Below are 15,823 nucleotides of genomic sequence, written 5' to 3'. Positions count from 1 at the left end.
GATTGGGAGTCTAGAGCCACCTTGTGCTCAGTGAATGGGTTGAGAAAACAATTGTGACTGATCCAGGTTTGGAGCACTGTTGGAACATTTTTGGGAGGGACATTTTAATCTCTGTCCCTTTTAATATATATCATGGTTCCCAGCCTCGCATGTCCTGTGAGGAGAAACCATTGAAGAGGAACTCAACATGACCTTGAGTAATTTTCCAGACTTGTAGATTACTTACTCTGGAGTAGTCAGAATATTCTATTGCGTCTCTTTCTCCTTGCCCTGCATTAGCTAAAATGTTGTCTGAATCATTCAGCAAAAATGAAACAATTAATTAAAATAATTTCATTTGAAAGTATTAAAAATAAAATAATTTTTTCTGCCCTTAGCTTACTTCAAGCAATGAATCATAGCAAGGCTTGTATTTGCCTTAGTCATTCTAGCATGCATTGTAATAAAGCTATATGCTTCACCGATTCAGATCAAAAACAGGCTATTATTGTGTTGACATTTTTGCATACCATATAGTGTCACATTCACACGTCGCTTCTAAAAAGCATTACTAAGGGACTGTGGCAGAAGCCAAAAGAAGTAGGAGACTTTGAAGAAAGCTTTCCTCACGAGCAGCTTGTCAGACTGCTTTGAACCCAATCATAGTAATAATTCCAAATTTTTCAAACTAGGGATAGCAGGGATAAGATGGATTGCGTTGGCTTGAGCTGTGGAACATTTTCATTGTTGAATGCTTAATTCTTTGTTGAAGGCTTACTCCCTAAAAACTTATTTCATGGGCCATGTGTGAATGAAAACCTTTGTGCTGTTCAATAACAGAAAAAAAAAAGAAATCATGTGGCCAAATTCTGTATCCAGGATAAGCTGTACACTTGGTCTTTCAAGTGTTTTCTTCTAAGGCACATAAAGATGTCACTGATGGCTTAAACATTAAAGAAGCTTGACACAGAAAGGTGGTGTCATATGCCAGAGACACATGAAGTGAGAAGATATCCCTACCTGGCCAGCAAAGGCTTGTTCTTGGTTTTCTCATGAGTCATATCTGTGTATACTAAAATCCATTAATTTTTACCTGAAAGTTGAACCCAATTATTCATTTGTACTGAAGTATTCCCATCCTTATGTATTTTAAACATTTTGTCTGTCAGTACAGATGTTGCCAGTAACCCAGATAATCTTAACAGGAGCACCATGTCATGTAACAAAGAGAAAAATCTCCAGGGTTTTCCCATTCATACACAAAAAAAATAATCTTTTTTTGGTATCAAAAGTGTCAGTTAGCTTGAAACCTCATATGTAGGAAGGCAGGCTCTAAAAAGGAGGACTTTCCTCACCAACATACTTGAGTATTCATATTGTAGAAGTAGTATCAGTTAGGTTGGAAAAGACCTCCAAGATCATCTTCAGCAGATTGTGTGTAGCTGCACAAATCCCTTAGGCTCCAGAGAAGACTGCTTCTCCTCTCTAAATACATCTGGCCAATTGTGCATCAGGAAAAAAATGTTCCTGTGCGTCCCTTTCAGGAAACTAGCTGAAGCCCTGAAGCATGAGATTTGATTAAAATCACTGGCCTGGTGCCACACTGAACTGTCAGGAGCATGTGGAGGGCATCCCATGATCACCTGCTCTGCTGAAGGCTATGGAAAGGGTACAATCAGAATCATAGACTAAGGGAAGCATGAGTACACTGCCACAATATCCTGACAATCTCCTGTATTATGAAAAACTTCTCAAGTTTCTTAAAGAAAGAAGCTGCATTAGAACCTTTTGTTTAAAAAAGATTATGTATCTCATAGATGTAGTGTTCTGCTTTTTTCTTTTTAAATCACTGCTTGCAATTTTATTATCAGTATGTAACTTGTAATGATTCTGTATCTGATTTAGGATTTTCATTTTGTTCCTTATATGCCTAAAAATGCCTTTTCTTTGCTTTTAATCTTTGTGGTGAGTTTACTGTGAAAGCCACTGGACTTTGATTCCCTTTGTTTTCATTTATATCACACTATATTTCATAGTACAGACTCAATTTTTTATCCCACTCTTGCTCCATGCCTCTTGGCTTGTAGTAATCAGCATGGATTTTTAATTTTCCAGGCAGGTCATATACATGGTCTTTTTGTGTACCAAGCTTTTGATCTTCCTGAAGTTGCAAAGGACCACTTGGTTACTTTTGGGATATGTTTAAAATTGCATCTGCGGTGCATGTTTTTCTGAGTGGGATACTTTAGTTTTCATCATTACCACACTACATGCATTAAAATAACACATGAAGACAGGGATGTGGTGATAAAAGGCAGAGGCACTCAATGCCTTCTTTACCATGGTCTTTAGTTGTTAGACTGGCTTTCAGTAATCCCAGATCTGTGAGACCAATGGGAAAGTCTGAACCAAGGCAAAATTACCCTTGGTAGCGGAGGATTAGGTTAGGGAGAATTTAAATTAATTGGACATACACAAGTCCATGGGACGTGATGTGATGCACCCAGGAGTGCTGAGGGAGCTGGCCCATGTCATTGCAAGGCCACTCTGGATAATCCTTGAAAGGTCTTGGAGACTGAGTGAGTTCCTAAGGACTGGAAGGAAGCTATTGTCACTCTTATCTTCAAGAAGAGCAAGAAGGAGGATTCAGAGAACCACAGGCTTTGATTCGGAGAACCACTTCCACTTTGATCCCTGGGAAGGTGATGGAGCAAATAATCCTGAAAATCATTTCTAAACATATGAAGGACAAGAAAGTGATTTTAGTAGACAGTGTGGATTTATGACAAGGAAGTAATGCCTCATCATAACATGACATAACGTAACACACACCTTTCAACATAAAATACTGCTGAAAATTCAAAATTTTTTTTGGCTCCTCATTTCAACTTTGTTTCCTATATTTTTATTTCCATCTTATTGGTCAGAACCTTATTTTAGTTCTATATTTGAGCCCTTATCACTGAGTTCTCATGCGTCTTTTTGTGCCAAAAGCTCACCCAAAGAAAGAGTATCGTGCTATTTTTGTTTAAAAGCTTGGTTTTGAGGTCAGTTGATTGTCTGTAAGAAATTCTGAGTATTGACATTGTTTCAAAAATGTTCTGAAACACATGTATCCTTATGGCCTGTTAGTAACACTTTCTATTAATACCTTTATGCTTTCTATCCATGCCAAGTAAATAAACCTGGGATCAGCATTCTGGTCTCCCTTTACAATCTTAGTGGGGATGCTGCCATCAGTGCAATACAGTTAAAACCTGATGCGTTTTGATGTTGACATTTGGACTATCATAATTGCTTTGTTTTAATCTTCTTTCTCTGTTGTCTTTTGTTGTGGATTTTGACGGAATTATGTGTATTATGGTTTTAGCATTTTGTGTGCATTTCAGCTGATCTGTCTGAAGGCATCCTGTCTGTATATGTACCATTACACCAATACAACCCAAAAGAAGCAAACAAAGAAATGAGACAGTGTCAAGGATAACAGCAATTACAGAGGAGTTATGACACCACGATTGTTCCATGGGAAGTAGCTACTTCCCTCTCTGCTTCCTGACAAGAATGGTGGCTTCTTCTCAAAGTGAAGCTTAGGGTACTAAAGGAAAACCTTAAACCATTGGGACCTGTTGTCTCCAGATCTAGTAAAAAGATGAAGTTGAGTCATTTATGAGGGATCGTCTTAACACCATTGTAAGAAAGACAAAGAAGGAGAGGCCGCTTTTTGCAGCAAAAAACATGGAACAGGAATGCCAAAATGCATCTGTTAGCAGGCTTGTGGGGAATGCAGTGTAAGATGCTGGTGCTGCTTTACATCTGTTTCTCTGGGAGATGAAAAAAGTATTGGGAAATAATTCAAAGCATTTCAGCCTGTTTAGGTCTGCAGGATTAACAGCAGGAGCAGTTTCTGGTCCAGAGACTAGCTTGAGGAATGGTTGGGTTGCAGGTTCTTAATCCAAGGAAGGTCACAAAGAGGATGTTTTGGTTGGGAAGTGGACACTGAAGGGACAAATGAAGAAAGGTTATGAAAGAGGTAGCCAGAGGAATGTAATAGCTAAAATGTAAGCCTTTTGGGGTAGGGTCTGTGTTTTTATGTATAAAGGCAGTGGCTAGCACATTGTTGATACAGTCTCCCTGCTGTGTGCTGAATGTGAATTTAGTAGAATTTGCTAGGGCTCACCATTCCCCCTTTAGCATCAACCAGTAAAATGTGCATACTTCTGTCACAGGACATAACCATAAAATGATGCTATACAGCCTCCCAATTTAGATCAGAACAGTGTCTGCTCAGATTGGATGCTACTATGAGACAAAGCTTTCCTAATAATAGGGAGCTCATTTCTGCACTGTTTTGCTTTTACTGAGTACTAAGGTCAGAAATAAGTGGCTTTACTTTCAATGTTATTCCAATATGCCAGTTTTTCCAATGAAAAGCTTGAATAATAGTCATGGTGTAAATCTGCTAATTTCTAGGTTTTATTAGTAACCTAATGCCAAAAAAAAAAAAAAAAAGAGGAGGAAAACAATATTTTCCTTGGGGTATGGTCTCCATTGGTACTATTAATGCACTTATTCATTAAGCTTTTCACTTTCATAAGAGTTACCATTTGTGTGTGATAAAATGCTCTTTTATAACATATTTTTAGATTTTCTTAGGAGAATATTTGACTCATATGGCAGCAAAGCAATAGTGAAGGGGAAGGGGAAGGAACAAGATGGGTTTTTTTGAAAATGCACAAATTAAAAAAAGCTGGCCAGCTACATGCTTGACTGGTTACTGAAATGCTGGAAGAAATGTTACTAAGTGTGGAATTACATCATATTTCCTCTATACACAGAAAAAGCCTGAAGAAATATCATTTGTCATAAAACCTAGGCTCCATAATCTGAAATGCCACTTTACTGCTAGGAGCAAAACGATAAAAACCCAAAACAAACAAAAAGCACACAAAAAACCTCAAGAGCCTGAAGAAGGTAGTGGTGAACAATTTAAATTAAATCAGCTTTTTATTAAGGTAAAAAAGGGTGGAGGAAGAAAAAAATCCTTCAGTTTAATAATTACAGTTCAAAGACAAAAAAAACCCAACAGTGCACAGACAGAAAAGAATGTGCGGATTAATGTTCCTTTCATATTTTGTTCTTTATCTCTACAGAAAGTCGTGATTATTTAGAATATCTGAAAATGGAATCATAAAAATTTCTTTGCCTGCAGATCTGAATCCTGTTTCCTTATCCAAGACTATAAAAAAGGCCTTAGCACAGGGGACTCCCACAACACGTAGAGAGAGGGAAGAGTAGCTTCCTTTCCCTTCAAAAACGAGGATCACGTAATGATGTCTGTTGGCATCTCTGCAACGGTGACAGATGTGTGTTGATGTGTGCTTACTCCTTGCTTTCTGAATGACGTGTTTTGCTGAGGGCTTGGAACAGCCACAGCTCGAAACAACCAGCCGGAAGCTGGACCTCAGACAACTCCTTGAGGTGCCAAAAACAAAGCCATGCTTAGCTGAGCTGAAGTAGGACCGATGGACTTTGTGCAAAGACTGACCTACTTTCCATGGTGTAAACACTGTGTATTGGTCTTTCTGCATGCAGGGAGAGAGATTTTACTTTCTCAAGCCTGAAGTAGACTAGAGGGAGGCAACCATAAAAGTAATGGTTGTGTTTGTCTCACAACAAACACAAGGCAGGATCTTTCTTGCTGCCTTATTTTCAGCAGTTATATACATTTCTGTGACAGGCAAATGCAGATATTTTTTGTCAATCAGAGCTGAAGACATAGCTTTAGAGTGAAAAACAGATCAAGCGCTTCATGATTTCTTGACCACTACTTTGAAAAACCCAAACCAATCAAATTCTGCCTAGACAGAGAGGTAGTTAGTATTTCCACTGGGCAGTTACTGTGAATTGTTCCTTTTAAGAAACATCAGCAGAATTTTCAGGAAGATATGTTCACCCACGTTCAAACCAGACAATACAGGGCTGAAACTGGCCAGTGGTGCTGTATGGAGCTTCATAGGTTTCAGGAAAATGAAATGGTACTCACAGAGTGAAACTCAGTCTTTTTACTTTTTTGAAGAGGAAGCAGATATGCATATGAAGGCAAATTAAGTGAGCTTCTGTGTCTGTCTTAGACATTGGAAGAAGTGTAGAACTCAGCACCTCTCTTGCCATCCATGATATTGGCATTTTAGACTATGCCTGTGGTGGACCTCACAGTTGGCTGTTACTCAAATCCATAACAGTTTGGGACTTGCTAGTGGAGTGGGAGTTTTTCTCCATATGTGGACCTCACAGTTGACTCATAAATCCACAATAGTCCAGGACATGCTAGCTGTTTTTCTCTGTGTTGTGCTCTTTCCTTTGCATGCACTAGAGATATTTCCAACCAATACAAACTTGTTTTGTAAGGAAAGAAATTGGTGGGAGGCTGGTCAGAAGTGTACTGTAGCCCACTTGAATTCCTAATATTTCAGTGTCTTTTAATTTAAAACTGTAAGTAATCTTCATACTGCAGAGTTCACATTCTAGCTCTTGGCCTGAACTAGTTAATTCCTCTAAACTACAGCTCATGTTACAAAGCTGATTTCCAGGCATTTGTTGTTGCTTTGAGAGTATGCTTTGAACATGGAGAGACTTCTGGTTTTGTAAGAATCTTTCAGGTTTTACTGTTTCTTTTTTATGGCAGAGCCACTAAGAGATGAGGATAAGTATCTTTTATAGTGTTCAACCTGAAATGTATTGATAATGAAACTGAGGTCTAGTATCAGTACTGAGCATTAAAAAAAAAAAGTAAATATGTGCAAGGTACAGAACTCTTTTTATTTTTTTCTTTTCCCTAAAGTGCTCTACTGCTCTACTAAAACAGGATATAGGAAAATTGTAATTAGCCGGTCAAAATATATAAATCAGATTACTAACGAAGTGATCATTTGGGGCTAAATCCCAGCCCTACTCAAGTCACTGGAAACGAAGGATGTGGAGAACTTCAGATGAAGTGCTGAGTACTTTTGAGGACTCAGACAGACAGATGTATCTGAGATTTGCCTCTAGAGGAAGTCATAGCATGAAGACAAGGATGTCAACACTCAGAAGGGCTGTCTTGGATGGAAATAGCAGTTGCTCTGATTATGGCTTCCCTTCGTTCTTCCAGGTGTGTCTGCCCAGCTGACAAGCACTCGCCTCCGCCGGAACACCTCCGTGGGCACCCCGTTCTGGATGGCTCCAGAGGTTAGATTCATGTTTCAAAACGTTCTGTCACTGATATTTGAAGGGTTGCATTCTGTATTTCTGCATTCTGCTTGCTCTTTGTCTTTCTTCCTGACCTCTGGTCTGTTCCCCTTATGAGATATAAGTGTCCTTTAAAAAAGCGTTTTCAACTTCTTTTTCTTACATGTTTGCAGGGATTAAGTTAAAATTGGGTTTATTTTTGAAATTACAAGGTTAAAAACAGAGAGCAAGATGTTAAATTGCTTATTAAAATCTTAAAGGGGAGAGAGTACTACCATTAATCCTTTTCAGCCCTCCAAGCTCTGAAACTGTAGGTATGTCTTATACCCGTGGATGGAAGGAGCCCAGGGTGGTAATTTTTTAATACATTATAGCTTTTATCTTTTGATTTCTATACCTGTAAAGTTTTTAATGCTGTATATCCATAACTGACAGCAAGAAATGGAAGAATTTGTTAGGAATGAATAAGATGTACTATAATAGTGTGTGTATATATATATATATGTATATATTTATAATATTCATAAGATACTACATATTTTGGAGGTTTTTCTGGTCTGAAACTGAAGCATACAAAGATATATCTTAAGCTGAGTCAAGAAAGATATTTTGTTATAAATAAGCCTATACACTTGCAGTATTTGTGCACACACAATACATACATGTACATGCACATGAAACTACTCTGTTTACACATGTTTTTATAAATACACTCTATTCATAAACATTGGTCTACCCATGTGGCTAGAAACATTCATGTTGGTTTAGACCCATAGCTAATGGCATGAAAAATTCTAGATTCATTCAGCATTGTGGGTAAGCTGAAATATACATGAAATCAAATCCATCCAGTGGCAAATTCATTGTTGAAAAAATAGCTTCATCTTGAAATTGGCTGATTTGGCTGAACAAGGACCCTGTAGGAGACAATGAATTCAACTCCAGCAGAAGTTCCTACTTGTTTCACTTCATAGAGAGAGCAGTATATCTCCATTTGTTATTTTGCAGGAATAATTCTTAGAAAACAGTTTAGCATTGCTGAGTTTCTTTCTACTTCCCTAAGCATGGGATGTAGTTTACCACCTTCAGTTGAAAAGGCCAAGGATTTGCACCCCTTTGTCTGATGTGGGAACATCTGGTCAGAGAACCTGGTGTTCATGGGCACCTGCTTTCTCTAGTTTAAGCATTGCTTTTTTTCAGCAGCAGGATGCCTTAGGTTGCTGGATGCATGCAAGTCTGTGAATTTCACTGAGCATCTCAATCCAGTAAGAGATTTCCCCAGCTGTGGGTGTACTCTTAAATTTGGACGTAGAGTGACCATTCAAGTCTTTTACTCCAATAGGTGATTGCCTGTGAGCAGCAGCTAGATAGCTCCTATGATGCCAGATGTGATGCATGGTCGCTGGGTATTACTGCAATAGAGCTGGGAGATGGAGATCCACCCCTTGCTGATTTACACCCTATGAGGGCACTCTTCAAAATACCAAGGTAATATCTTGATGTACTTATTTCTGCCAGGTTAGACAGAGCTTTTTCCTTGTTTGTTACTTTCTTCGAACTTAGACTGTGTAAGTTTGTGTGTAGAGTTTCTTTGTATTATTTGTACTAGGAGGAGGTTAGAAATACTTTGTCCAGCTATGTCTTCTGCAGGCTCTGCTTCAGCCATGTGCACACATTGAGAAGTTCGGAGCTGACTGTGACTACATTTGAGAAAAAGCCACAAGGACTTCTGTGTGGACTGCTGCACAAAATACATGAGCACAGGACTTAGCATGCAGAGTCCTGTATATTTTGTCATAAAGAATGATTTATGATAGAAACACAGAGTCTGAGCATGCCTCTGTGGTGAACAAGCCTCATACCTGTCCTCAAGAGTTATCTCATGTCCTTTGAAGCAAAGTGTTCTTCCACCACTCACATACATTTAGACTGCCACTTTTCATTAGTTTGTGCTGCTCCTAGCAGTTCCAATGTTGCTGTTCTTGGGCAGTGCAAATAGCAACTTCTTACATGTTTTCTTTGAAGCTGGAGGTAAAAGTACCCAAATTGCCACTTACAGCATTTCAGGAAACATCTATTTCAAAGTCAGTAGGGAAGGATCATACAGTGGTTTGTGGATTTCATTCTGGTTGGAGAAGTGCCAGAGCAGTTCAAACCGCATAGTCTACATGAGTGCTTCAAGTCCTTTACAGTGAAGTCACCCAGATTAGTATAAATTTTCTTCAGGTTTAAGAAATCTTGGCTGACTTGGCACTGAAGCAGAACATGAATGCTGTTCTTACCTTTACTTTCTATGGGACAAGTAGTTACAAACTGCTGTGGTCAGTCATTTCAGCAGGGCCTTCAAAAACCATTTGATTATACCCTTACAAGTACTGGATACCTTTTTGCCCTCAAGCAAATGTAACATCAAAACCCTTTCATTCCATTAAGGGCAACCTGAAGGTGACAGAGTTAAGAAAAACAGTTATGATGATTGAATGAAAATACACAAGAGTCACCTTGTCTGTAGGTATTCCTTTTGTCTTTGTGTCTATACTTGGTCCTCTGTTTGAAACAATTTGGCTGTTAAAACAATTTGTGCCAAGTTAACACCTAAGGTAAACAGCTCTAATGACAAAAAAGAAAGGAGTAGTATTTAGGCCTTCCTTTGACTTCTGATTAATTTCTGATGGATGAGAAATAGTTAATAAAGGGCTAATTTCTTCTGACACTTTGTTCAGCAAGTTGATTAATTCAGTCCTTCTGGGAAAACCTAAAATAGAATTTCTTTGTAAAATGTCTCTTAAGAAAGTATATTGTTTCAGGCTCCTAAAGAGAAACTTGCCATTACAAGTGAATAGTGATTAATGGGTTGTTAGTTTCACTTCCGATAATTGATTTGACTGAAAAAATTATAGTGATTCTTAGCTATGCGTGATAGATCATCTGTATGCTATTTCTCCTTGTTACTTAAGGAAAGTAGAACCAGTGAGGTAGTGTGTCAAATACCCATCCTCTTTTTACCAGTCAAAATCAATATCTTTTTCAGTGGCCTTCTAAACCTCATTATTCAGCCTGCCTTCAAACATTGTTTTTGTCAAGTGAGCAGCTTATTAACTTATCGTCATGTTGACCTTTGCAGGAATCCTCCTCCAACACTACAGCAACCTGAACTGTGGTCACCTGAATTCAATGACTTCATTAACAAGTGAGTAACAGTTGAGAGCACAGTAGCTGAATATGAAACATGTGTAAATGTCATGTGTAAAATATCTTTGTATTCACTATGGAAATCTGTTGCTACTAATACTTTTCCTTAAAAACCCTTGTCAATCCAGTTTGGCTTTGAAGTGAGAGTCCAGATTTAAAATGTGAAATAACAAGCTAACACACTTGATGTTTCTGTTTTTCTTACAGACTATTTAGTTTTAAAATGCAGTAATTTAACATCTTGGACTCATCAATTTGGTGAAATCTTAACAATTTTCAATGTAGAGCTTTTGTGATTAAGATAGATATATTTATTATGGAGGCATGAGTAAACTACAGGCAAGCATTTCAAAACTGAACAGCAATCCCTCAACAATGATATGTTTTTTCTGCCAGCACAGGTGCTTGACTAAAGATTATGAGAAGCGTCCAACAGTATCTAGTCTTTTGCAGCATGATTTTATTAAGCAAATTGAAGGAAAAGAAAACGTGCTACAAAGACAACTCATGGAATTTATTGACGTTCATCAACAAATGGGAGTAACTGAAAAGGCAAGGTAAAAGTAGATAAAAAAGTAGACCAGTTGGGACAATTTTGATACTTTCACTGTTTCAGAACGGCTGTCACTCAGGGAAAGATTCACCTGTCATAACTGCGGCTGGCAAAAAAATAGGCAGCTTAATCTTTTGGTTCCCCTATAGAGCCAATGGCAAGAGAGGGGCATTACGATTCACACGTAGGATGAAACAGTCTTTAGAAATGCCTTTCCTTTCTCCTCTGACTCAAGATGCAGATTAGGATCTTAGCATTCAGAAAGCTAAGGTTAGGTGAAATTATGTTTGTCATTTTCTTACATTTACGTGGTCAGCTAATGTTCAGTTTAAGCAAGGATGCTAAAAATAACTAGTTAGGTTCCTGCAACAATTGGATACCACTGACTGAATGAAATGTATTGCAAGTTCAAATCCTATGTCTTATTGTATAGATATTTTCTTTCTTCCACTGGTATTTAGGAATATCAATTCTGAATAAATCACTTAGCACCTGATGGCTTTCATTTGAAACAACTGAGAATGGCTTGGCTTAATTTTACGATTTAAAAAAAAACAATTCAGTATACTGAAATAGTGTGTCAGATGTGAAATGTAGCAGATTAGTATTGATGTACTACTGGTGTGACTGCTCCTATGATTCACGGTAAAGCATGACAATTTTTCTTTTCTTTTAAATGGAACATAAAATTTAAAAGACATTTTGGCATTATTGGATATGGAAAAAGCTTACTGAAGTCTGCCACATTTCCTTTCAGACATATTTATAGTAACAATATATACAGCAGTCTTCAGTTTTAACTCTGGAAATTTTTCTATTTATTCTATGCTTTAAAGCTAATTAAAAATATATTTCTAAATAATTCATAATTTTCAAGTTTCCTTGGACCTTAAATGTATGTGGGATGAGTAGTACTTCCGCTTTTCTGGCATTTCAGAGAAAACCTATGCAGTTGGCTTAAATTTAAGCTTCAGACTGGATTTGTATGTGCAGACTTGATACTTGTTTAATCCAGAAAGATTCTGGAATAGAAATAAGCTTATTAGATGTCAGTGCTGAGCATTAAAACAGCAACGAACACCAGACTTTTAATAGTATTAATTTATGAAACACAGGGAAATGGTATGTTGGTAAAATTAGTCCAAAACATTAAGTTACATGAACTGAAATCCTGATAACATTTGTGACACTGGTCCTTTCAAAGCCTATCTGATTTTTAAAAAACAGGCTTATAAGTCTATTGTCATGAGCTTTTTTACCGATTCTGTAGAACTTATACATTTGTTTTCTGTAAGTCCTATACTTTTTTCCAAAATCCTTTCTTTTTTTTTCCTATGTAAATGCTGCATAAAGCAAATAGCATGAACTTTCTTTTCCTATACAATACATGCATAAAGAAAGTGGCCCAATTTGCATGCCCACAGAGCAGTCAAATGTCGTAGGAACAGGATGATCTATTGGTACTTCCTCCATCCTGTTTAGATTGTAATTTATTCACTCTTCACATGAACCAGTTTAAGGGAAGGTATTACCATGTGATGAAGTTACCCATGCTTTTACAGTTGATCAAGTATAATTTCTACATAAATTTTCCCAAAGGAAGGTGGATTTTTTTCCCTGAAAGTAATAGTAATACATTATCTGAAACTGTGTAAAAGATCTAGTTATTTAATTAATTTAAATGGCGCGGTTAAACTAATAGCTTGATCCATAGTTCATATCAGGCTGATACTAATACAAATCTCATTTGCACTGATTTAACCAAATTTTTCTATACATGAGATCAGTAAAGGCAGTATGAAAGACTGGAAGTAAAAATCACATTTTACAGTCACTGTACCTACAGTCACTTCAGCTTTAACATGTTTATTGTCTACATTTGCTGGAAGATTGTCTTTCATAGCAGTGCATGTAGCAAATGACTAGCTGTATCCTAGAAACAGTAAGAGTGCCCATCTTTGTATCTGTTACTATCCCTGTAAAAGCAAGAAAAGTAGATACTATTTTCAGGTAGCTGAAACTAGTAAAGTATGTACTTTAGAAGAAATTAGAATTCCAGGCCTGTAAAGGAGAATGGCATTTGTTCTTTCTGTATGATAAAAGGTTTATACAAAGATCTTTGAATTCAGTGGTCATATTTAAAGTCTTTAAATACTAATGACATGTATCTTCTGGCCTTCAATCTGCACAGAGTAAATGGCGTCAAAAGCAGCGTGTGTACAAAAGTAGCATGTAAATCCGATCCAGAGTCAAGGCATAGGCGGTGTAGTGGCAAGTCACCTGGAAGGGGCTCATCTTGAAATCTTCTGGCTTCTTTTTTTTTCTCGACTGTTCTGTTATGGGACTGTTTTTACACTGGCACTATAGGGCCCTTTTGTGAAATTCCTGAACTTTCACCGGTTGCTGGCAACTTTCCTTGTAAAGCTCCCTCCTGGTCTCCAACTGACACTCTCAGTCCATAATTTGAAGCTCTGCTGCTTTTTGGCACTGGGAGGCAAGTAGTTCAAGGCATTAAAAAACTCTTCCTTCCACTGAGGGAAGAAATCCTCCTACCTGTGTCATGTTGGATAAACGGGCATGGCATATAAACTCAAGAAATTTGGTAATACTGACTTAAGGCTGTAAGGAAGGAATCCAGTTATTGTCTCAGTATGTGTTTCCTCTCCTCTTCAAATTCAACTTTATTAATAAAAGTTTTGTATTTCAAAAGAAGAAAAAGAAAAATGCCTGGAAGTTAATAGCTGAGGTCCAGCCACTGCATCTTCCTGTTTGTGCTCAAAATCAGATTACCCTCTTTGCCCAGCATGCTGAGGTATAATTTGATTCTGACTGCCTTCTGCAGTGGTTGTCTGTTGATGCACTTGTGACCTTATCTTGTTGTTTGCTGAATGTGCAGTGTATATAGTTCAAAAAGAAGAGATCCTGTTAGGTTATGTCACAGGCTCAGAAGTTTTACAGAAGGCCAGATCTTCAGATCCAATCTTTGAGCACTATGACTACTCAGGAAGAGTGTGTGTGTTCTCTAGGCACAGAGGGGAGCCACCCTACAATCACGCCATTAGCACCAGTGTTCATGAGGTATTTTCTACTGCTGATGAGTCATTAGGACATTGCACTGGGCCCTCTGAACCTTCCTATTATTGTTATTCCAGTGAAGAGGAACCTAGTTTTTGGTTCTGTATCCTTTCTAAACACCTAGCAAGAGGAACAGGGCCCACTGACCTCCTGAATACCCAGAAACATCAACTTAAGGGGCAATGTGCCATAGACCTGCTCAAGACTTAACGTGGGTGATGGAAGACTGTACTGTTTTTTTCAGTAACCTCTGAACAGTCTTATACCACTAGCTTATCTTCTGCTACTTGAGGCTCAAAAAAACGCATGTATACTGGCAATGAGCTTCATTACGAATTCCACTTTTTTACTTTGAGAAAATGCAGTACATTTTTTCTCTGAAGTCATCACTTCTTCATGCTAAAAATATCTGTTTGCAACTTAACCTTTTCTAATTCAGGTCTCACGTTGAAATTACAATGCCAAGAGCATGAGAAAATATCCCTTGATACATTAACATTTTCTAATACCATCTTAACTGAAAAGTCTCTAAAGTTTGCTATTTGGAATGATGAAGTAAGCTGAAGGAGATAAATTAATGTTAGGAAGTAAGTGAAGCAGGCAAAGTTGCATCCTAAGTGCAATTGTGTGGTTTTGTTTAGTATTTGGGTTCTCACTGAACTGTGAATCCTAGGTGAGGAGAGCCACATTCAGGATAAGGGCCTTGGGCTTCTGCAGGGGTTGACTTTGTCATGGCTATGGCAAGGAAAGCCTTTTTCGTTGTGCAACTCACAACATGGCATTTGCCTCTTTTCAGGGGGGTTCATTACTCATAATGATCTTGATACTACTTTTCCTTTGGTCTTCTCAAATTGATGAACTTTCAACTAATAGAAAACATTCTGTTACAACCTAGTAGTATGATCCTGAGATTTTATACAAATAAACTTCATCCCATATCTGTTACTCCAGTGCTCAGGACCACCTAGCTCTTTACATACTATATTCTAATTCTTTTCTATGTTGATAGTTACACAAAAGGCGTAATAATGGAATTTATTGCACAATCTTTAACAAAGATAAGACAAATTCTCTAATGAACAAACAATAACCTCATTTGAGCCTAGACATTCACCTTATGTTTCTCCTCACTTTTAGCAAATCCTTCAGTCACATACTTATATTCTTGTAAGTCACATTATAGCTGTTAGAATTTATAATTAGTGATGAAAATAATTATTAGAAATGAGTGCTGCAGCATATACCCCCAAACTGCTCTAAAAAACCCCACTTCTTGCTTGGGCAAATGAGGGGAAAAGAACTGCATTGTAAAGAGTTTTACTTTGCAACAGAAATAGCTGTCTTTGAAATGTCCTTCAGAACTGTCGCATCTACACCTGACAGTCAGGCTTGTAAGACTTTTATCTGGAGTTGTTTGGCTGTCTTAATCTTGACTGCTTTTACAATAATCTCTGCAGAAATGTGCAATGATTAGTACAGTGTGTATTTCCTGGGAATTATGACTCATTCCAGAATGAGCTGTATACGCAAGGGATATTCACTGCACCTAGATTTCAGCAAATGACTCTGGTCCCCAGGTTAAGAGCCTCATTGTTATATGCCCTCTAAGTAAACATAGGAAAGAGACCCATGCTACTGCAAAGTGATTCCAAGAGCTTTCAGGTAAGCTGAATTACTTTCCTAAGATTTTGTACTTCTGTATTGGTCACGCAGGGATACCACTAAAATCTAGTGACAGGATGCAAAACAGTTGCTCTATTTATTTGGAAAGTTCAGGGAGGTAAGTTTATAGAAGTT

The 15,823-nt window shown here is 37.7% G+C and overlaps 1 protein-coding gene across 3 annotated transcripts in view; it reads left to right on the top strand.

Moving 5' to 3' along the window:
• Positions 1–15,823, top strand: part of MYO3A (myosin IIIA) — a 117,771-nt gene that overhangs the window by 40,309 nt on the left and 61,639 nt on the right. For all 3 annotated transcript variants that reach the window (XM_062633554.1, XM_062633556.1, XM_062633555.1), the window contains 4 exons: positions 7,130–7,206; positions 8,549–8,694; positions 10,331–10,396; positions 10,800–10,955. In XM_062633554.1, coding sequence (XP_062489538.1) covers positions 7,130–7,206; positions 8,549–8,694; positions 10,331–10,396; positions 10,800–10,955 — 445 coding nt within the window. The remainder of the gene's footprint in view (positions 1–7,129; positions 7,207–8,548; positions 8,695–10,330; positions 10,397–10,799; positions 10,956–15,823) is intronic.

The sequence above is a fragment of the Pezoporus occidentalis genome, unplaced genomic scaffold (genome assembly GCF_034315485.1).
Source record: "Pezoporus occidentalis ecotype Australia unplaced genomic scaffold, CSIRO_AGI_Poc_V1 ctg40, whole genome shotgun sequence".
NCBI classification, from domain to species: Eukaryota; Metazoa; Chordata; class Aves; order Psittaciformes; family Psittacidae; genus Pezoporus; species Pezoporus occidentalis.
This window is presented reverse-complemented; position numbering and strand designations above follow the sequence as displayed.